The sequence below is a fragment of the Rhinolophus ferrumequinum genome, chromosome 3 (genome assembly GCF_004115265.2).
Source record: "Rhinolophus ferrumequinum isolate MPI-CBG mRhiFer1 chromosome 3, mRhiFer1_v1.p, whole genome shotgun sequence".
Taxonomy (NCBI): domain Eukaryota; kingdom Metazoa; phylum Chordata; class Mammalia; order Chiroptera; family Rhinolophidae; genus Rhinolophus; species Rhinolophus ferrumequinum.
This window is the reverse complement of record NC_046286.1, coordinates 2,177,596-2,198,610: the sequence shown is the minus strand read 5'-3', so window position 1 is coordinate 2,198,610 and position 21,015 is coordinate 2,177,596. Positions and strand designations below refer to the sequence as shown.

The following is a 21,015-nucleotide window of genomic DNA, read 5'->3' as shown; positions in this document are numbered from 1 at the left end:
CCCTGCCTTCTCTGGGTCTCCCTTTCTGTCTGCCCTTCTCCCTCCATTGCACTGCTCCCCTCTCCCCACTTTGCGTGTCACCTCTTTGTGCATCCCCGTCCTATCCCAAGTCTTGGCTCCACCTCTCACCTGGCCTGTTGGCCTCTCCTCCCCACTGCCTGATCTCAGCCAACCCCAGAGGTATCACCATTGTTACACCTGCAGTTCTGCCAAACCCTGCTACCCTGTTCCCACCGAGTGTCAGCACGATGAAGCTGTGGCATCTGTACTGGCACCTCAGGTAGGAGTCTGGCCCGATGGCCCTGCTCCAGGATGTTCCCCACCTCCACCTGTCCTGCCTTTGCTGCTGCCCCCTGGCCATTACTGCATTACTGCCCCTGCCTCAGCTTTCCCCTTTGTCCCACAGAGCAGAGTGGGATCATCTAGCTTATAGGCTGCCTCCCAACCGCGCAGTGCCCTCTGCCAGGCCATGCTACCTACTGTGCGTGCCCCTATGCTCTGCGGCACCACTGCTGCCTCCAGGACGTGTGCAACGTGACCGCGTGCTGCAGCGGCCCTCCAGCCCCCTCCTCACCAACCTGCCCCTCCTCATGGCCAGCTTCGCCTGTGGAGGCCGCCTCCTCCACTAGCCTCACGCGGATTTGCAGCCCTAAACCCGGGGCCCCTCCACCATCACCATGGTCCTGGAAACATCTGTACAGACACTTTGGAGATATGGCCATGAGGTTGATTTTGTGTCGAGACCTCAGATCCCTGGCCCACACCCAACACCTTCGCAGACCCCTCCTAAGACCTGATTCCCACAGGCACTGCTCCAGCCCCTACAGGCACTTGCCCAGAGCCCAGCCTCATAAAACAAAACAAAAGCAAAAAAACCCTGTTCTGGGTTTTTTATTTTCTAGATGCCCATTGCTGATACCCTCGCTCAGCCCTCGGTCTCTGGCAAGGCCGGTGTTTTGATGCAGCTGTGGGTCCCACGCAAGGCAAGGCGACAGGAGGAGCACCAAGTATGGTGCGGAGGAACTCTTGCTAGGAAAGGTTAATTTGGTAGGTCATTGATCCAGGAGAGTTAGCATGTCCCTAGGTAGACTGGGAGCTCCCTGGTGGAATAAACAAAGACAGCCATATGCTAAAACTCCAGGCTTTGAAATCACTCCTTCGCTCTAGGACATAATGTAAAAAGGCCTTGAGGTTAATCATAAAATTCCTTTTGGCCTGACAAACAGAGCAGATCTGATAGATAAGAGTGGGTTATTTTGCTAATTCCTTTAGGATGGGCAAGCAGAACAAACCTGGTAGACGAATTTCATTAGAAGGTGCCAGTTCCCTTCCTCAAACAAGTTCCCTTCTTCAACCAGCTCCCCTTCCCCAAGCAGGCAAGGGAAGGTATAAAAGTAAGAGCTATTGCCTCAGTCACGGGCACCCCCATTCGGGACCCCCTCCCGCTTGGGAGCTCTAACCCTTTGCTTTCAATAAATTATCCTCTTTTTACAATTCTTTGCCTCTTCTGGGTCCTTGTTTCCATTCTTTGGTCTCTCGAGACAGGACCTCGGCCCACACCCAGAAACTGCCGGCAGATCCAACATCATTTACATCATTTGGGGACTCACAGGAAAAATATTCCTCCATCAGAAGTTGCTCAGGAAGGAGGGCCTGGGGACTATGAAGAGTAATTGAATACAAGTGCTATCAGGGAATCCAGCAACACCGCTGCATGCGTCTGTGCGTGCTTTCTAAAAGCAAACTGGCTGCTTGGTGGGTTGTGCTGGTTGCTGGAACCTGAACCATACTTTCACCTCATTCTCCATCTATGTCATTTGCATCCTCTTGTTGCCAATAGCTTAGCTTAAGCCATTGTAGCGTGAAGGCTTTAGGTGAGACTTCCGAGAAAGCTTTTCTCCAGTGAGGCCCACACATGAGCAGATACACAAAAGGGCACCTGATGGAGTTGCTCGTGTGGGTGTGTGGCTGGGGGTCCAGCTTATTTCTGCCTGGGCCCGGGGAATGGATGAGCTGGGAGCATCAATGCCCTCCGCCGCCTCATGAGCCCAGACTTGTCCACGGTTCACAAACAGCCCAGCACATAGGACCTGATGACATACACCACTAGGGAATCCGCCGGCCCGCCCCTGTGGACACTCCTGCCCAGGGAGATAGCATGTGACTCTTTGGACGCCCAGGATGTCAGGATGATAGGCATTCCGGATGCCAGAATGGAGTGCCTGGGATAAGGAGGGCGACGGGTGTGGGGGCCAACCATGGGCACCCCCATACTGACTCAGTTCCCTTCTCTTCCATCTGAGGAAGTCTGGGGTCTGATTAAAGGTGCTTGCTATCTCTCAGCTTCTCTTCTTTGTGAGGATGGGGGGCTGGCTTAATTTAGAGGCACCTTGAGTTTTCTTTCTACTCACTCTGTCCCTCAATCCTCCTGTTCCGTGCTTCTGCTTTTCTCTGTCTCTCTGAACATCTCAGCCTTTACGCTGACTTGAGTCTCTTCCCTTGTCTGGGCTTCAGCTTCCCCCATTTGTCTCTGGTTCCTCCATGCTAGATTCTCCACCACGGCTCAAGTTCTTGGATTTCTCTGTCTCCTCGCTGCCCATCCCCACCCCTCTTCACCGTCAGCTATGCCAGGCTCCCCACAACCCCATAATACTGCAGGCTCAGGGCTGCCCTCCACTGGCTGCTACAAGACAGGAGACCACACCTTTTTTGTAGGTGACATCAAGAAATGCTTCGCCTTTCCTTCAGCACCGCCCCCCCCAACACACACACAGCTTGGCTGCAAGAGACCAGTTGGACTGTGAAGTGACACTCCCAGCCCCTCCCCCCTTGCCAAGGTTTTCAGGGAATCCTTCGGGCGCCAGATGGCCAAGGAGACAGCAGGTCACTTCCCAGCAGATGTCATGGAGACCATCTGGTCCTGGGGGCAGGTGGGCTGTGGGTTTTGTGAAACAGAAAGACACATTAAGGATACCGCCATTCTCCATGCCCTCAGAAACCAGAGCCCTAGGCCGACCCAACTCCAGTCCTCTTTGGGATTTAAGCCTCTGTCCTCTAGTTGTTCCTCACCTGAGTCGGGCCAAATGGATGTTTTCATAGACCTGGATTTCAGGTTTGAACTGAGGAATCGAGGCATCTGGGGAGCAAGAGCCATATGGGGTATGGCAGAGAAGTCACCAGGTAACTCTGAGCTGTATTCCCTTCCCCCTCCTGCCCTGGAGAAGATGGGGTACAGAGGTAAGATGAGAGCCCACCCCTCTGCCTCACACCCACGTGCGGCCTTTCTCCCTCTGGGAGAAAGGGACTCACCTCTGCACTGAGCCCCGTGGATCCTCCGCCTCCAGAGCATGACGCTAAGGACCAAGATGGTGACCCCCTGGCCCGCTGCGAGCAACAGCGTCAAGATCCAGGGCACATCCCAGCCTGTGGAAGGGGCACAGAGGGCCGGGGAGGCATCCATGGAGGCTGCAGTAAGGGCAAGACAGGAGGATAAGGAGTGAGGCAGTGAGGGGGGTCTGTCCCTGTGCCCCAAAGAGAGGCTTCGTAAGCTTTCTTGCCCCCAAATCCACCCCCCATACACCCCCTCCCCTACTTTGCCCCTTTCCAGGTCTCTCACCCGGACCCCATGAGTCAACATGGATGCAGAACGGCGATGCTTCCCACCCCCCACACAACGGCCAGCTAACTCTGGAGCAGACAACCGGCCATAGCTCATTTCTCCTCATACCCTTCACAGTAATCTACCCTTTCAAGAGAAAATAAAAGTGCCTTCCATGTGTTCATTCTTCCGTTCACTTGCTCAGCTCCGTAAGCGTTCGCTGAGCGCCTGCCATAGGCCAACACCATAGCAGGTGCCGTGCATGCAGAGGGAAGCGCAGCCTAGCGGCTGCCATGGGTGACCTCTGTTCCCCAAATAATGGCCACTTGCTGCTCCCTCCGGCCTTGTAAACGGGTTATTCCACATCCAATAGCATTCTGCCTCTGTGTAAAGGACTTTCTTATAAAACGATTCTATTTTTTTCTCCTCTGCCTTCACTGTCAATGGGCCATTATAACATCAGTGCATACATCCTTTCTTCAAAAGACAACTCCTCCAGCAGTAATTCTTATTTTCTTCCTTTCTGCTATGGGATGTGCCACACAAATCAGATTGGCCTATTTCTAGACGATGCTATATTCCACCAGGATTCTCCTTCTCACTCTTGGCTATGGTCTATCCCCCCAGATAGCTGGCTTAACCAACCCTCTTCTCTGTTATGGAATCAGTCAATGAGAAAAAAGTCCTCCTCTTGCAAGATATGGTCAGCTCCACCAGAAATCATCCCTCCTGGACAGATTTGCCTCCTCTCTCACCTCCTCTCCAGCCAGCAGGTATGGGATGTGCCTTCCCATATCTCCCTCAGTTTACCTGCCAGGCTAAAGCTGACCCCTTTGTTCTGAGGCATGACACAGCGGATGATCCTTGGTCTACGACCCTTAGGCTCAGGAAGCCCCTCTCCAGGACACACCAAGAGCAGGGCAGCCCCATTGTTCCAGAAGGACTGTACCCGGCCCCTCACAGGACCCTTCCCCTCCAGCCAGGTCACAGAGTCCAGGCGTCTGGGGGGGACCACAGAGCACAGGAGGACAGAGCAGAGGGATCCATCTGCAGCCTTTGCAGATAGCTGGGATCCTGTGGGGAGAGAGGGACCCCTCAGTTCTTTGCCTTGGCTCCCCCATCTCCCGGTGTCCCCTGGTTTTCATGCCCCCACTCACCTCTAAGCACGGAGACATCATACACCCTCCAGTTCTGGTACTTGTGGCGCTGACCCAGTACAGCGCACCAGTATCGCCCGGCGTCTCCTTCCTTGGACCCTTCCAGCCACAAAGAGTAGTTTCCCAGAAGCTTGAGCCTGGATTCCCTTCCAGGCTTTCCAGGCTCTGCGGCTGGCCTGGCCACCTGGACTTGGGCCACCAGGACAGTGGGGGAGCCTGCTGCAGGGCTGTGGAACCAGGACAGGAGTTCGTCCCCATGCAGGGTGGGTGGTGAGGGACATGGCAGCTCCACGGCCTCCCCCAAGACCACGTGGATGGCCAGGATGTTGTCTGTGGGAAGCGGCTTGTGTGAGGCCAGAGACCTCCATCAGATCAACAAACACCCAGCGGACCTCCAAACCCCTGGCTTCCTTCCTTTCTAAGATCCCTCAGCAGTGGCCTGCCTGTGAGCACATTTCTCAAGTGACAGCTATAAAAAATGTGAGACGGAGAAAAGAGGTAGGGGCTTTCCTCGCCTCTCCCCAAAAGAGTGAGAGAATCTGAGGATAAGAGGGAAAAGGCTGGAATAGTTGGCAAACGCCCATATCTCTCTTTCATGTTTCGCCTTTTCCTTCTCCTGGAAGCATTTACTCATCCATTCTTATTTTCTAATGGAAACTCTACATGACCTGGACCCTCATTGTCTCTGAGTCTTCCCCAGTATTAGAGGCAGGGGAGGTGAGTCAAGGTAAATCTATCTTCTTGAGTCAGATGTCTTCCCCAGGTCTTTAAGGAGAAACAGTGACAGTGCCTCACGACCTTGCAGAATCCCTCACCTCCTGCTCCTTACCTGCAGCAGCATGGGGGGCCCCACAGAGGAGCAGAAGGAGGAGGAATAAGACCGCCATGTGGAGAGCCTGCCAAGTTCTCTTGCCTGGGAGCTGGTGTCCCCAGGGAGGAAACAGCCCAGATAAAGGCCCATACTCCCTGGTCTGGAGTGACATGGGCCTTTGGAGGGGATGGGAATGCTGGAAAGATAAAGCCCAGCTGCATGGTTACTGGGGAAAAAGTGACCAACACTTTTCTGCTCTGAAGGAAGAAGACCTAGTCTAGGCCATTCCAAAGATGACCTCCTTACCCTCTGACCCCACGTAGGTGAAGGGACTCAGATCAAAGACTCTTCGTGCTAAGAAACCTGCACAGAAGGGGTCATAGCTGTCCCCCGCCTGTCAGTCTGGAAGTCCATTCTGTGTTCTCTCCTCCAACCTTAAAAGACGTCAGCCATGAGCGAAGAACTGTCTTCATGTTGGTCTCCATGGAACCCAGTACGAGACTGCATGCCCAGTCAGTACTTCAGAAATGATTTAGAATGACTTTCCTTGTGGCTGCCTGGCACACCACAGACCTCTTCTGAGCTTCTGATGAGTATATTAAGTTATTACTCAAGGAGAAGGAGAGCAGGGGCCTGGAAAATTCACTGATTCATCCCTTTGCTCCAGGCAGGGCTCTCAGAGCAGACCTTCATATAGCTCTAATAGTTTGTAATGTGTTATATATATTTTTAAGGGCTACTTATTTTTAAAAATTAGTTTTGATAAAATAGTCCATGCATACCAAAGACTATATCTGACATATAACTGTGTAATAGCTAAATAAACTGTGGTATATGCACACAATGGGACATTCCACAGCAACGAGAATGCACAAACCACAGTGACATGCAAGGCTGAATCTCAAAAAGAAGCCAGAAACAAAGGGCATGTATTGTACGTTTCCATTTATGTAAAGTACAAAAGTAGGCAAAACTGATCTAAGAGGTTAAAAATTAAGGTAGTGGTTACTCTTAGGGGGGTGGATAGCAGCTGGCGGTGATTAGAGAGGGTCTTCTAGGTGTGGTAATGTGTTCTTGATCTGGGTGCTGAGACACAGTCAATTGATGCACTTTTCTGTGTATGTGGTTACTATACTAAAAAGGCAGAGTTTCTATATTATGTAGGTGTAATGTACAAAGAAAACTAAAACCTGTATATCTATTAAGAAACAGACTATTACCATTTCAGTCAAAGGTCCTTTACGTTGTGTAACACTTGTCTAAATTTGTTCTTTCTCTTTCACTTACTTGGTTCATTAAATTTTATGTGTTTTTGAATTTTAGACAATGGTGTCATGTTGTATGTAATCTTCTGTGGCTTTCTTTTTTTTCACTTAACATTGTGGTTTTGAGATTTGTCCATGCTTAAGAGCGACGATTCATCTATTTACCAGTATTTCACACATTTAACAAAACTCAGTCTTTCTATCCATGATCATGGTGTAGCTCTCCATTTATTCAAGCCTTCGTTTACCTCTTTCAATAACTTTATATAATTTTCTTCATAAAATCTTGCATTTCTCTGATTAGATGTATTCCTAGACACCTTACCTTTTTTGTTGCTCTTGTCAAGGGCTCCTAATCCTACCGCTCGTTCCCAATGTCACTCGAGTGTCTGCCAATATTATTAAGCGATAGAAAAATGTGATTGAACTATGCCTGATAATTTTCTAACTCTCCGTGTTCCAAAGGCCTTCGTCGAATTTCTGACCATTGCTGCACCCGTAGGTCCAACTGCACGAAATCCTTCTCACGAAGCGCGGAAAATGTCTCAAGCCGGTACGAGGCGGAGCCGGTACGTGCTGACGTCAAGAGCACGCAGCACCTGGGGCGGGGCCAGCAGGGGGACCTGCTGCTGCGAGAGCAGCGGCCCGAGCCGGGGCCATGGCGAAGCTGCTGAGCTGCGTCCTTGGCCCCCGGCTCTACAAAATCTACCGGGAAAGGGACTCTGAAAGGGCCCCGTCCAGCGTCTCTGAGACTCCAACTTCAGTCACTACCCCCCATTCCAGCTCCTGGGTGAGTCGAGATCTCCCCTGGTCGGAAACATGGTACGGCCCAACCCCCTTTGCGGCCTTTGCTCCCCAGAAGCTCCCATTTTTGGAAATCGGGGGAGCCTGCTTGTCAACACAGTTGTGCGCAGAGTCTGCGCTCCTTGTGTTTCCGGGGTTAAAGTCACGCCCGTGTACTGGCCACCTCCTTTTTCGCTGTTTGCCACCGCTTTCTCATTCCGACTGCCCCTCCTTGCTTTTTCCTCTCGCGGCCCCCCACCCTGTCTGTCATGGTTCATGCCGGTTCCAGTTGACTCTTTCAGTCGTGGGAGAGACTCTGCGCGGATTCGGGAGCTGGATGGTTTTGACGTCAAACTCTCGAATTCTTCACACTCAGTAACCCTTGGTGCCTTCCCGGCTCCGTTTTATCTTCCCCTTAGTACGTTTTTAATTTCCACATGACTTCTTCAACATATCACCTATCCGCTGCTCTCCACATCATCCCGCAACCTTCCCTGAAGACCCAATGGTCATTGCACTCATGAAAGCTGGGGGTGGTGGGAGTGGTGTGGTGAGATGTGTGTACCCCTAAGTTGTCTTACTTTTTATCTGTAGTCTCAAATCATGTTTCCGGTTCCCTACAAACTGCCCCGCCACCAGCCAGCCACATTTTCTTCCTTAATCAGCCTACTCTTATTTCTGATGTCCATCGTTCCCTCTTAAAGGAACGATGTCATGGTGTCTTTCCTTTCTTGCCTAACCCCCCTCTCCCCACAGGCATCCGTCCACAACCCATTTGAAACTGGGTCGTAGTAAAAGGAGCAAAAGTCGTCCAATCCTGCTTTCACTTTTGCTTCCAAGTCCAGCCCTCTGTATTTGTTCTCATGGTCGGGGTGGGAAATCAGGTTAGGAGAGGGGGTGGGGAAGAGGGGCTTCTTCCGGAGCCAGGGATGTCCCAGGAGAGGCAGCTTTGGAGGCTGGAACCAGAGGACATACATCAGGGCTTCCAGAAGGGAAGGGGGAGGACTTGTCAATGGGCAGGGTCCTTAACGCAGGCATCTGTTTTGGCAGGATACGTACTATCAGCCCCGGGCCCTGGAGAAACATGCCGATAGCATCCTGGCCCTGGTACGTCTGCTCTGACATCTGAGACTACTGCATCTTTTCAGCCCCCTCTGCCTCTTGAACTTTGTCCTCCCCAGCCTGGGAGAACGCAGCGGCCCCAGGGTGGGGGATGCTCCAGGCTCTGCAGCAGACCTCTCCAACACACAGAGACTCCCTGTCAAGCACGTGCATACTTGGTACTCCCCTTTGGCGTGTGCCCTGCTTTCTGTGGGACAGCCTGAGCCATGAGGAAAATGTGTTTACTCTTGGGACCATTTGCAGGTGCTGAGTCCTGTAGTCCCCAGTGACCTGTCCTCCCTGGCAACTAACCTCTTTGGCTCTAGAGACAGCTGTTTTCTCTGGCAGGGTTCCTGTGGTGACATTTGTGCATCTCTTGGGACCAGACCAGGGACTGTCCTGAGCAGGGCCAATTGAAAAGGCTTGATTAACTTGAGTAGAGAGACTGGCCGTTAAATGTGATGAATTATGTCTGGAGACGATAAGAGGAAGAAAATAGAACCTACACCTAGCCTCTATTATGCTCTGACACATTGCCTTTCAACAAATATTGAGCACCTACTGTGTGCATGATGCCATACACAGAATAGGTACTTCATATGATATCCGTCAGGTTATCCACTTTGCTCAGAGCTTAGGCCTGGTAAAGGGCAGGTGTGTGTGCGTGTGTGTGTGTGTGTGTGTGTGTGTGTGTATTGATTGCTTGTCCCTGTCTCTCTGCTGCAGGCTTCAGTCTTCTGGTCCATCTCTTACTACTCTTCTCCCTTCGCCTTCTTCTACTTATACAGGAAAGGTCAGTGTGGTTTCAAAGGTGGTGGGACAGGAAACGGGCAGATTGTTGGCAGATGAGCCGACCCCCTAAAGAGGAAAGGGGACCTGCAAAGATGGCTTGGCTTCCCTCTTCCATCAGGCATCTTCTTCCTCTGAGGGCATGGCTGTCCCAGTGAGAGGGTGTGGGGTGGAGGTTGGGGCGGAACTGGGAAGAGGAGTTAAGGTGCAGTGGGGAAAGCTTCTCACGTAGTCCCTCTCTCCTCCCAGGTTACTTGAGTCTGTCCAAAGTGGTGCCATTTTCTCACTATGCTGGGACATTGTTACTTCTGCTGGCAGGTGTGGCCTGCCTCCGAGGTAGGTGGAGAGAGAGCCTGGTTTGTATCCATCACTGGGTAAATATCTATTAAGTAATTTCAGCAATTTTGTCTTGGGCCCTAAGGGGAAATAATTGAGAATGGTCAAGGCATGATCTTTTCCTTAAAGGGCTTGAATTGTAAATATGAAAAAATGACTAGGAAAGTTTGCTGTTACTTAGAAAAGCTGCATATACCCTACAACAATTTCACGTCTTTCCATATATGTTTATAATTATGCTAAACTGGAAACAAGTGCACAGCCACAGACAGGAGGACGGATAAATACATTAGGTAGATGGTGCAGTCCTGCATCAGAACGCGCCAATGTGATGCCAGGACAAGCTCAGGCTACATTCAGCAGCGCAGATGAATCTCACAAACGTGGCGTTGAGTGGTTTATGCAGTATGTTTCCACTATGTTTCCAAAGTTCCAAAGGGATGCATATATAAGTGGCAAACACTAAGGAAAACCATGGGCATGGTTATCTTGAAAGTCAGGAGTGATTACCTGGGAGCGGGAGCAAAGACGAAGGGGAGGACTTCTGCTGCGAGGTGGCTTTGTTCTCTTTCTTGACCTGGGTGATGGTCACATGAACGTTTCCTTTGTATTTTTTAAATTGAATGTATGTTTTATGTATGTGTGTTATATCTCACAATTTAAAAATGAAGAGACAAACCAAATCATTGCCCCCGGTGGGTGCACATGATAGAATCTGGGTGGGGGGAATGCTTGGAGAAGGGAGTGGCTGCAGTTGGGTTCAGGCCAGGGTGTTCTGCCTCCTGATATCCACAGGGCTGAGCTCCCTCTTCCGTCTAAAAGTAGCTTCTACCCCTTGGTTTTGTCTTAATTTTTAATTTTATTTATTTTTCTTTTTCTCCCCTCCCTTCTTCTACCTGCCCCCTGCCACAACAGTTCAAGCTGTTGTTTCTCAGTCTAGGTGTGTAGGACACAGCTCCCTGGCCCATGCTGGTATTATGACCCTTGCGCTCCCCCAGCTGAGGCAGTCGGTTGCAGGTCTTCAGTTGGCCATTCACAGCAGCTCACGGCAGCACTCAGCAGTCCATGGCAACTCACGATGGCTGCCTGCCACTCGCGCTGGCCACTGGCTGCTCATGGCAGCACATGGCAGCACATGGCAACACACGGTGGCAGCCCGGCAGCTCACCGCAGCTTATGCCAACCTTTAGCTGCTCACCGCAGCCCACCTCCAGGGAGAGCTGTTGTTTACAATCTTAGCTGTAGAGGGCACAGCTCACTGGCCCACGTGGGAATCGAACCAGTGACCTCACGGTGCTCTAACCACCTGAGCCACTGGGCGGACCCAATTTTATTTATTTTTAATTATGAGGGAAATCAAATACAGAAAAGTCTAGAGAACAAAACATCAATAACTGAAATGCTTATGTGTTGTGATACTACTTCAGATACCTCTGCAGTAAAATCCTGAAGCATTACAGGTAGAGCTGGCGTTGCTCTGGGACTCTTCCCCAGCCCATGTTCCTCTTTTCCCAGAAATAACCACTGTCATCTGATGTGGGTTTTTCCCTGGTCCATGTTTTTGTTTTTTTATGAAATATATCCCTCACTTCATCAAATCTAAGCTGCTGTGAATTGTAAAATGCATACTGATTTCACAGTTTTCGACTGTGAAAAAAAATATGTCTTAGAATCTGTGACATACTCGTATCGTAAGTGTAAACAATATATAGCATTTTTTTGTGTGCACTTTACATTTTTGACACAAATGGCACCACTCTGCACAAATCATTCTGCAGTTTGCTTCATTCTCAGTATTGCTGAGGGCTCTATCCTCAATGATACATAGCATTCTAGTTTATTCTGGTTTTATTTTCTTTATAGCACTCATCCCTCTCTGAAATTTTCCTGTTTACTGTCTTTCTTCAGCCAAAGTGGTGAAAATCACCCCACCCCCAACCAAAGTGGCAGCCAGTGCCAATGTGCCAGTTTCCTACTGTCTCTCCCATGTCACAGCAGTGCCTGGCGTGTGACACCCATGGGGTGACTGGAAGGAGAGGTGTCAGGGTTTGAGGCTCCTCGGCAGAGAAGGGAGAGCAGGTGCGATCACTGAGAAAAGGGAGCTCAGCATTCAGAATGACTCTCAGGGAAGGAGGCAGCCTGAAGGCAGGGGAGGAACAGTCCAGAAACTGGAAGGAGGCAACAGTGGATCCAGGAAGCAGAGGATGAGAGGATGTTGAGGGACAGGAAGAGTGCCGAGTGGTACAGTGAAGAGACCGAGGAGGGAGGAAAGGGACTTGCGTTCAGTGAGCAAGTAATTCTGGGGCAAGAGCCATGAAGCCAGCCAGCCAGCAGCTAGTTAGGCTGTACAGGAAAGAGATAGCAGCAAGCGCTGGAGAAGGATGGCAGTGGAAAAGAAGAGAAGCCCAATGTTTGCAGGGCAAATAGTGAGGTTTTGGGGCAGTGTCTTGACAGGGGCGGATGACCATTCTGGAGGCAGGAAGGCCAGTGTGTATAAAGAAACAAATGGAAGAGGCTAAGGCGGGGAAAATGCTCTAGCCAGTTGCTGGATGTGGAGAAGGGTTCCAGTCTTCCATTTCCCCAGATCCTGGGCCCTTCGTTCCTTTTCCTCTCATCTCTCCTTCCAGAGCCTTCTCCTTGCTTATCTCTAATTCTCTTCCTGAAACCTGTTCATCTTGCTTCCCCGCTTTCCTAATACTGTTTCCTATCTCCTGTCTACCAGGCATCGGCCGCTGGACCAACCCCCAGTACCGGCAGTTCATCACCATTTTGGAGGCCACACATAGGAACCAGTCTGTAGAAAACAAGGTGAGAGGTTCCAGGAAAGGTGCCAGACAGGTGCCTCCCAGAGTGCTGCACGGCTTCTGGCAGGGGGAGGAGCGGTGTTTGTCACCGGCCACACTGGGCGTTCGCTTGCACAGTGTTCTCCCCTCCCCAAGTGAACTGTCTGCCTGATGAACTTTTCCTTCCTAGTACTTCTACTGGAATATTCTGCTAGAACAGTCTTCCACCCTTCCACCTTCCATCCGCGAGAATTGTCTAGATGTAGAAATATACCACTGTGTTTCTTAGGGGTTTTTTGTCTATCACAGGAGATCAGCCCTGTAAATGTTTTATTGTTACTGTGTGCACTGAACACCATGCTAGTTTTGTTCGGCGATGGGACAAGATGGACTGATATGTCCACTCTTGTGCTGGCAGCACAGCGTGGCACCAGGAGGGAGAAAAGCCAGGGCACAGTGTCCTTGGAGTTGTGCCAATCCAGCCAGTGCTGGAGTGTGATCACCTGTGAGAAGGGGCTTTGGGAACCTATAAGGCTCGTTCCTGCCACAAAGGGGTTTCTGGGATCAGACAGCTGTGAGCACCCTCATGCTATTACCGGTCACCCCAGACCACTGCGTGTGGGGCTGTGTAGTGACGCCCTAGCACGGGGCTGTCCCAGTAACCTGCAGCCGCCCTTTCTAATCCTCACAACTACCAGGTGGGGTGGCCTTACTACCCTCAGTGACACATCTGAGGAAACAGTCCAAATGACGCAGGCAAGGCCCCAAGGCAAGGAAGTGGCTGAGTATGAATGTGGGTCTGGGTCTGAGCAAAGCCTGCCTGAAATGTGCTTTTCTTCATTTTGTTTGTTTGGCCATTTATATTTTTGTACACATTTTCTGTTGCTCTCTCTGAGTCAAGTTATTTTTGAAGATGTCAAAAAATTTCTCTGACAGAAAATAAAAAACAGCTCTCAAAGTAGAGTGCTGGGAGCTTGAGGTGGGGGAAGGGCTATAGCTGAGTATAAGGCAGCTCCCGCTGCCCCAAAAAGCATGTGGAATGACTCAGTGGGGTACCCGGAGGCACAGATGGTTTGGATGGCAGTGCCAGCCCGTGGCTGCAGGTTTGAGGGAGGGTAGGTAGCCGTGAGGACGGAACAGTCAGAGAGGGCTTCATTCAAGAGGTGGCCCCTCCTTCCCTGTCAGCCAACCTTGGGACAGTCAGTTTGATCCACTGGGGATTTCTGAGCCTCCAAGATAGCATCATGTGAAGGACATGCGTGGGGGAGGGAGCATGTCCAGCCAACCCCCCTACCCCCTGCCTCAGAAGCACCAACGCCTCCAGCTACCCCTCCTGGGGGTGGGTCAGTCGTAGATTTTGGTAAAGCAAAGCATGGTAGGCTCCTCTTCTGGAAGAGGGTGGACAGGCCAGTTCTGATACCTGACAAGGTGTCCTCTCTTGCTGGGTTTTCCTGGCCATGTCTGCTTACCACCCAGGAAGGTGTCGACCTCTGCCTGTCTCTCCATGAAGTGCTGGGTGGGGAGGTGGACCCCCTCCTCTTCTCAGCCCCCTTATCCCCAACTCCCTCTCTCCCTGCCCACCACAGAGGCAGCTCGCCAACTACAACTTCGACTTCAGGAGCTGGCCCGTTGACTTCCACTGGGAAGAACCCAGCAGCCGGTGAGGCCCAGCTCCTGCACTCCATCCCTGCTCTCCCCTGTCCCCCACCTCCGTCCCCCTCGTCGGGCCCCAGTGCCTGCCTTCCAGCTCCATCTCCTCGTTCTAGACCCCACCATCCTCCGGACCTCAGACATCCAGCTTGCTGCTCCTCACCCCATCCTCCCCTGCATCTTTCCATTCCTCAGGAAGGAGTCCCGAGGGGGCCCTTCCCGCCGGGGCGTGGCCCTGCTCCGCCCAGAGCCCCTGCACCGGGGGACAGCAGACACCCTCCTCAACCGGGTCAAGAAGCTGCCTTGTCAGATCACCAGGTGGGAAGTGGTAGGGAGGAGAGGCCAGCGGGGGGGCATGGACATGGGGCGAGGGCCCTGGGCTAGCTGCTGCACTGTAAGGTTGCTGTCATCTGTGGGCCTAGTGCCGTGTGCTTTGTACTATTTGTGGCAAAGCCGTTTTCATCCACGTTCTTCTGAAGAAGAGAGGCTCAGAGAGGGCGAAAGTCTCTTGGTGGTGAAGGCAGAGCTGGGATTTTAACACAGTTCTGTCTAACACAAAAGCTCTTTCAGTGAGGCCTAGAGGGAAGGCAGGTTGGGGGTGGGGAAGGCACAGAGAGCCTTAGCTGGAGCAGGGTCTGGTGGTAGCTGTGTCCCTGTGCTGGCACCTCTGCTCCTGGGTTATCCCACCTTGAGTGGGCTATAGTTTGTGCAACCCACCTTAGGGGGTTGGTGACATTATGTAGGGTAACATATTCTGAAGGGCGTCGACCTTGCCTGGGGACCTGAGAGCACAAGGTGAAGCCCGGGGAAATCGTAACTGGGCTCTGATGATGTCAGAGGTGACAAATGCAGCAGGTGCTGTGGGACTTGACTGTTGCTGGGGGCTAGGAGGCAGGCTGTAGACCAGGGCAGCGGCAGACTTGGGGTGGGTTGTTGACTGTGTGCTTGACTGATCAGAGGGGCAAGCCAAAGCTGCGTTCTGAGGGCAGTGCTGGAGGGGCTGTGCAGTGCTGTTCTGGAGATAAATCCTACTTTGGGATTAATTGCAAGTGGTTAATCGTCTGTCGGGAGCAGGACCTACTACATCTCATCTGTCCCGATTAGTACATTTGTTCAGTAAATACTTACTAAGGCCCTACTTCGCACCAGGCTCTGGGTACTTCCTGCATGGCAGGTATCAGACACATCACAGTGAACTAAACAGCCAGGGCCCTGCCCCAATGGAGTCTGCAGTCTAGTTGGTGTCTTTCAAACTACGGATCTTGACCCATTAGTGAGTCTTGAAATCAATTTAGTGAATTATAATCATCATTTTTTTTCAAGTATTATTTATTTGGGGACTTTCATTAACTTGTATTTATACATTAACAGATTCATATTTGATAATAACTTTGCTTTTACTTATGGTATACTGAAAGTATTATCTCATAAAACTTTCAGAATTCTATGTACCTATGTGTGTCCTGGGCCACAATATAGAATGTGTATCTTACAAAGGTTGTGGTAAAAAATATCTTTCATTAAATCCCCAAAGAGGAAAACGAAGCTGTGAAGGTCCAGGGTGAAGCAGGCCCCAGAGCCTGTGAGTGCCAGGGCTGGACAGTCTTTGGGCCCCACTGGGCTGGAGGTTCGTTAACCCCCGTTCCTACAGCTTCCTGGTGGCACACACCCTCGGGCGCCGGATGCTGTACCCGGGCTCTGTGTACCTGCTCCAGAAGGCCCTCATGCCTGTGCTGCTGCAGGGCCAGGCCCGGCTGGTGGAAGAGGTGAGGCTCGCCTGCCCCTGCCCCCCAACAGCCCTTCTCCCCCTGAAGGACGTGGTCTCCTGCCCTTAACAACTTGCGTGTCCCCCACACAGTGTAATGGGCGCCGGGCAAAGCTGCTGGCCTGTGATGGCAATGAGATTGACACCATGTTTGTGGACCGGCGGGGGACAGCTGAGCCCCAGGGACAGAAGCTGGTGAGAGGGAGCAGGGAGCTGCAGTGGAGTGTGGGGAGGGCAGTGGAGGTTCTGGGGAATCCCATTTCTACCACAGCCCCCAGGAGGCACAGCTGCGGATAGTCCCATCTCCCAGCTCCACCCTAAAGACCTCTTTGTATAGGAAAACCCTGTGCTAGGGCAACAGATGATGTAGGAGGTGACACTCAAGGACCAAAAAGTAATCATCGTAATAGTCACCACTTAGCATTTACCAGATGCAATGCATATGTTTATCCCCACCACAACCCTGTAAGATAGATGCTGTTTACATTAGCCCATTACAAATGGTGAAACAGGCACAGGTAACTTTCCCAGATCACACACTAAGTGGAAGAGCCAGGATTTGAACTCAGGCTCCAAAGTCTCCTGCCTCCATGAAGCAGCCCTGGAAAGAGCACTAACCAGCAGTCTAGGGAGCTGGGTTCTGGTCCAGCCTCTGCCGGCTGCTGGGAGAGTCCATGCAGGTCCCCTCATCTCTGGACTTTGGCTTGAGGCAGCACGGAATTAGAGTTTATATGGTCAGAAGATCTTAGCCCAGATAGGGAGAGGAAGCGCGATTGCCATACCACACAAAAGAAACAGCCACAGGAAAAACAGACCCAAAAATTAGGCAGGAAAAAATACCCATAATCCCGTTCCGGAGAGAAAGCCACCTGGTGGTCTTCCAAGGGCAAATGACACTGCTGGGTGGTTGAGTAACACAACATGCAAACATTCACCTTCCCCGGATCGTTTGCATCTACATTGCTTCTCAACCTCTGGACCTCGTGAACCGTGAGACAAGTCGTTCCCGTTGCCCTTGGAGAGCAGAGGAATGTGCCTCTTCCCTGTGAAGCCCCCACAGGCTGCCCTCCGTGCCACGGGGACTGTGAGTCCCACTTGGCTGTTCCCAGCCCTCCTTCCTGCCTCCTTCCATAGGTGATCTGCTGTGAGGGGAACGCGGGCTTCTATGAGGTGGGCTGCGTCTCCACACCTCTGGACGGTAGGCCATGGCTCAGCCCTCTTTTCTCTGCCCCTTGGACTGAACGTCCCCCTCTTCCCACACTGACATGACCTCCCCAGGCCTGAGCACTTGCTCTGGGGGAGGTTTGAAACTGTCACCTGGGGGGAAAAGTCCACTCCCCATTTGCTGTACTAACTTTACATCCCTCCTCTTGGGCTGTGTCCCTAACTTTACTACCCTCCTCCCCACAATCACATGTCTCTCTCCCTCTGCCCCAAAACCTCCTGTGTCAGCTCTGCATCTCGAGAAAGCTTGCAGTTATTTGCTTCTAGTTGGGCTGGTGGTTAGAGCTCTGGTGTCCTGCTGCTCCTTCTGGAGGCCTGGGAGGGGGTGGTGGGCACGAGGTCCCAGCCTGTCCCCCCTGTGTTACAGCTGGATATTCAGTCCTGGGCTGGAATCATCCAGGCTTTGCCGGAAGCACGGTGAGACCCTCTCCAGAACCCCTTTGTTTCCCTGAATTATGATCTCCTTCTGGTCAGCCACCAGAGTTAGGGAAGGCGGTGTATATTTCTGTGGGGCTCCCACTCACCTGTGACCTGGGTGCCAAGGGCAGGGAACTGCAAACCACACAGAGCCCCACCCCCTCTGCTTAGTTGGGGGTTAGCAGGATGGAATGAGGTGGATCATTGTCAACGCTGGTTTCTGGGTAGAGTCACTCCTCCCACCGCCCTTCTCTTTTACACCTGGAAGCGTCCACTCTGGGTGGGTGTGGGTGGTGGTGGAGCTGACGCACTCCTGCCTCCGCCCTTCCACCTGCAGGGGGTGCCATTCCCACAGAATGAGGCCAATGCCATGGACGTGGTGGTCCAGTTTGCCGTCCACCGTCTGGGCTTCCAGCCCCAGGACATCATCATCTACGCCTGGTCCATCGGTGGCTTCACCGGTACCAGCCTCCCTCCTACCCCCACTGTAGGCGAATTCGTGCCCCCACCCCCAGGGGAGTTGGGGAAATGCACTGGCAGCCCAGAAGTGGAGTGAAGGAGAGCGATGTCTGGGTGGTCGGGTATCCGTACATACGCACTTCACACTTCCTTCCACACTTAGGCCTGATTATTAAAAGTAGACCAGGGTCCTGGGCTGAGATCAGGGAGGCGAACGTTTCCTTTGGGGATTGGCTGCAGTGCACTTCCATATTCTCTGTCCTCTCCAGACGTGAAGGGTTAAGGAGAGGCCTGGGGTGATGGGTCCTCCTGTAGGGTCAGTGGGACGAGGGTGGGGTGTGGGCAGGAGCCCCTTGGTCCTCACCCTTCTTTCCTGTCCTGGGACCAGCCACGTGGGCAGCCATGTCCTACCCAGACATCAGTGCCGTGATCCTGGATGCCTCCTTTGATGACCTCGTGCCGTTGGCCTTGAAGGTCATGCCAGATAGCTGGAGTGAGTACAGCCCCCAGGCCAGTCCTTGCAGGGAAGGGGGGCTAGGACTGGGAGCTATTCTAACTGGAGATGGTTCCCTTTTCCACGGGTGGGGAGTGGGGCCCCTTGTTGAGAAGCAGGAGGACTCCCTCCCCAGGGGCCTCAGTTTTCTCTCTCCATGAACAGTGGGGACCTTTGTGTTGGGCAAGGGCTTTGTCTCTGCTGTCCCTTCACTTTTATCTCACTCTAGGGGGCCTGGTGACCAGGACCGTGAGGCAGCACCTCAATCTAAACAACGCGGAACAGCTGTGCAGGTGAGGGCAGGCCCACGTCCAGCAGGTAACGTCCTGCTCCACCTCACCCTACCCCGGACAGCTCTGCTGGGTGTGCAAACGCTGAGTAGTACTGAAGTGCAAGTTGGCAGATGACTGCTGCCCCACGTCCTTGAGTGATCCTGCCCCCACCCCAGTGGCCTAAGCCCCTGGCAAGCAAAGCGTTAATGCCTGACACAGCAGGGATCTCCCAGCAAGGCTGGACTTTCAGGTGCCCTTTCTCAAACGTTCCTACTCTCACTCCTGGGTGAAGCGCGCCCTGCTGTAGCAGGGGCTAAGAATGCAGCCAGTTCAGGAGCCAGGTGGCCACGTGTCACCTGTCTGCCTCTGAGCTCTCCCTCCCCACTGCTCTGTCCTCTGAAGGTACCAGGGCCCTGTACTGCTGATCCGCAGAACCAAGGATGAGATCATCACCACCACGTGAGTGCCTAGAAACCTCTACCCTCGGGTCCCACAGTTGGACAGTTGCCCCGCCTGCCTCTGCCCACCAGAAACCTAGGTATCTAGATCCTTCCTCCCCAACCTGCAGCCCTCCACTGTACATTCTTCTCACCCCCAGGGTTCCTGAGGACATCATGTCTAACCGAGGCAATGACCTCCTGCTGAAGCTCCTGCAGCATCGGTGAGCGCCAGGGTGTGTCTGCATGTGTGTATACCACTGGGGGTGGGGGGCGGGAAGAGGATTCAGGGAGGTGGAGTGAAGGGAATGGGTTCCGACCCTGTCCACGCTTCCTCTGTAGGTATCCCCGTGTGATGGCAGAAGAGGGCCTGCGAGTGGTGAGGCAGTGGCTGGAGGCTTCCTCACAGCTGGAGGAAGGTGAGGGGATGTGGTGAGGCCTTGGGGTGGAAGGCCTGGCGAGGCCGGGCTGCTGACGCGTCCTCCTCTCTCGCCCTCACCAGCTTCAATTTACAGCCGATGGGAGGTGGAGGAAGACTGGTGTCTGTCTGTCCTCCGCTCCTACCAGGCTGAACACGGGCCAGACTTCCCCTGGAGTGTGGGTAAGGAGGCCCTGCGGCAGGAGAGGGAGTTGGGAAGAGTCCAGGATGGGGGTGAGTGCCCAGGTTCCTGGCCCCCTCTAAGTGCTTCCTCTCTGCAGGGGAGGACATGAGTGCAGACGGAAGGCGGCAGCTGGCTTTGTTTCTGGTGAGTGAAGGGGTGGGAGAAGGAAGGGGTGCGTGAGGGGCCAGGGGGTGCAGTGGGGCTTGGGGACGGGATACTCTGTAAGCACCAGAAGTGGCAGCTTTCATAGAGTGGGAGGTGGGTTTGAGGGTGGGGTGTCTGGTGGCTGATGCTCCCTGCAGTGCTGTGCACCCTACCTGCCCTGCCTTCTTTCCTCAGGCTCAGAAGCACTTGCACAACTTCGAGGCCACACACTGCACCCCACTCCCGGTCCAGAACTTCCAGATGCCCTGGCACCTCTAGGGACCACACTGGGACTCATTCTGGAAGAATGGGATGGGAAGAGACATGAGGAAGGATCCTCTTGTGATTCTGTGTTCATGTTGCTGTTTATAGTTTGTGGAAAGGGGGGGCTATCCCCCTTTTCACTGTACCTCTTGCACGTTCCCCTCATCGATCTGGCAGTACTTAACCTCCCCCTGGGACACACCCTGCATTAAATGAGTAGATTATTCCTAATAATTAATAAAAAGGTATTTTTTCTACTGGCTGGCTAATTATGTGACTTTCCAAGTGTCCAAGTGTCCCAAAGGGCTGGGACCCCAGCTCCAGACAGCCAGTTTAAGCTTCCCCCTCCCTGCCGGCCCCCGGGCCTTCAGCCCTCAGCCTGAGCTGCCCTCATCCTTCCCGGCATGCCTGATACTAGTCCTTCCTGCGTGCAACCACCCCAGGAGCCTGTGGTTGCCTCCTGTTGCTTCAACTCAAAAACATTATTGTTTATAAAGTGCTTTCTAGTACCTGATTTCACCTGCTCAGCTCTTCTACCAATTTCCAGGCCCACCCTGCATAGTTTCACCATCAGTATCCCGTTTTTGTTGCTTAGCTCTTGCTATTTGCACAGGGAGCGAGGAGCAGCCTGCGCCCATGTCTTAGGCAGCAAACTGCACACCCTC

The 21,015-nt window shown here is 52.7% G+C and overlaps 2 protein-coding genes across 2 annotated transcripts; one reads left to right on the top strand and one right to left on the bottom strand.

Annotated features, from left to right (window-relative positions):
• Positions 1–2,203: 2,203 nt before the first annotated feature.
• Positions 2,204–5,708, bottom strand: LY6G6F (lymphocyte antigen 6 family member G6F). The gene is made up of 6 exons (XM_033102950.1): positions 5,585–5,708; positions 4,756–5,085; positions 4,409–4,672; positions 3,310–3,465; positions 3,070–3,136; positions 2,204–2,935 (listed from the first exon to the last, which is right to left on the bottom strand). Exons 1-6 carry the CDS (start codon positions 5,640–5,642, stop codon positions 2,902–2,904), a joined length of 909 nt encoding a protein of 302 aa, XP_032958841.1. The 5' UTR covers positions 5,643–5,708; the 3' UTR covers positions 2,204–2,901.
• Positions 5,709–7,435: 1,727 nt separating this feature from the next.
• ABHD16A (abhydrolase domain containing 16A, phospholipase) lies at positions 7,436–20,609 on the top strand. Its single transcript, XM_033103089.1, has 20 exons — positions 7,436–7,621; positions 8,665–8,721; positions 9,442–9,508; positions 9,754–9,840; positions 12,563–12,648; positions 14,210–14,283; positions 14,469–14,591; positions 15,925–16,039; positions 16,132–16,233; positions 17,173–17,236; positions 17,630–17,679; positions 18,017–18,140; positions 18,527–18,631; positions 18,861–18,924; positions 19,306–19,362; positions 19,502–19,564; positions 19,683–19,759; positions 19,843–19,941; positions 20,040–20,086; positions 20,282–20,609. Exons 1-20 carry the CDS (start codon positions 7,490–7,492, stop codon positions 20,363–20,365), a joined length of 1,677 nt encoding a protein of 558 aa, XP_032958980.1. The 5' UTR covers positions 7,436–7,489; the 3' UTR covers positions 20,366–20,609.
• The last annotated feature ends 406 nt before the right edge of the window (positions 20,610–21,015 follow it).

Coding starts and splice junctions, on each gene's coding strand:
- LY6G6F (XM_033102950.1), bottom strand. CDS start 5,642: ATGGCGGTCTTATTCCTCCTCCTTCTGCTCCTCTGTGGGGCCCCCCAT. Junction 4,673..4,755: donor TGATGTCTCCGTGCTTAGAG/GTGAGTGGGGGC, acceptor CTCTCCCCACAG/GATCCCAGCTATCTGCAAAG. Junction 3,137..3,309: donor CCACGGGGCTCAGTGCAGAG/GTGAGTCCCTTT, acceptor CTTGCTCCCCAG/ATGCCTCGATTCCTCAGTTC.
- ABHD16A (XM_033103089.1), top strand. CDS start 7,490: ATGGCGAAGCTGCTGAGCTGCGTCCTTGGCCCCCGGCTCTACAAAATC. Junction 9,509..9,753: donor CTTCTACTTATACAGGAAAG/GTCAGTGTGGTT, acceptor CTCTCCTCCCAG/GTTACTTGAGTCTGTCCAAA. Junction 18,632..18,860: donor GGTCATGCCAGATAGCTGGA/GTGAGTACAGCC, acceptor ATCTCACTCTAG/GGGGCCTGGTGACCAGGACC.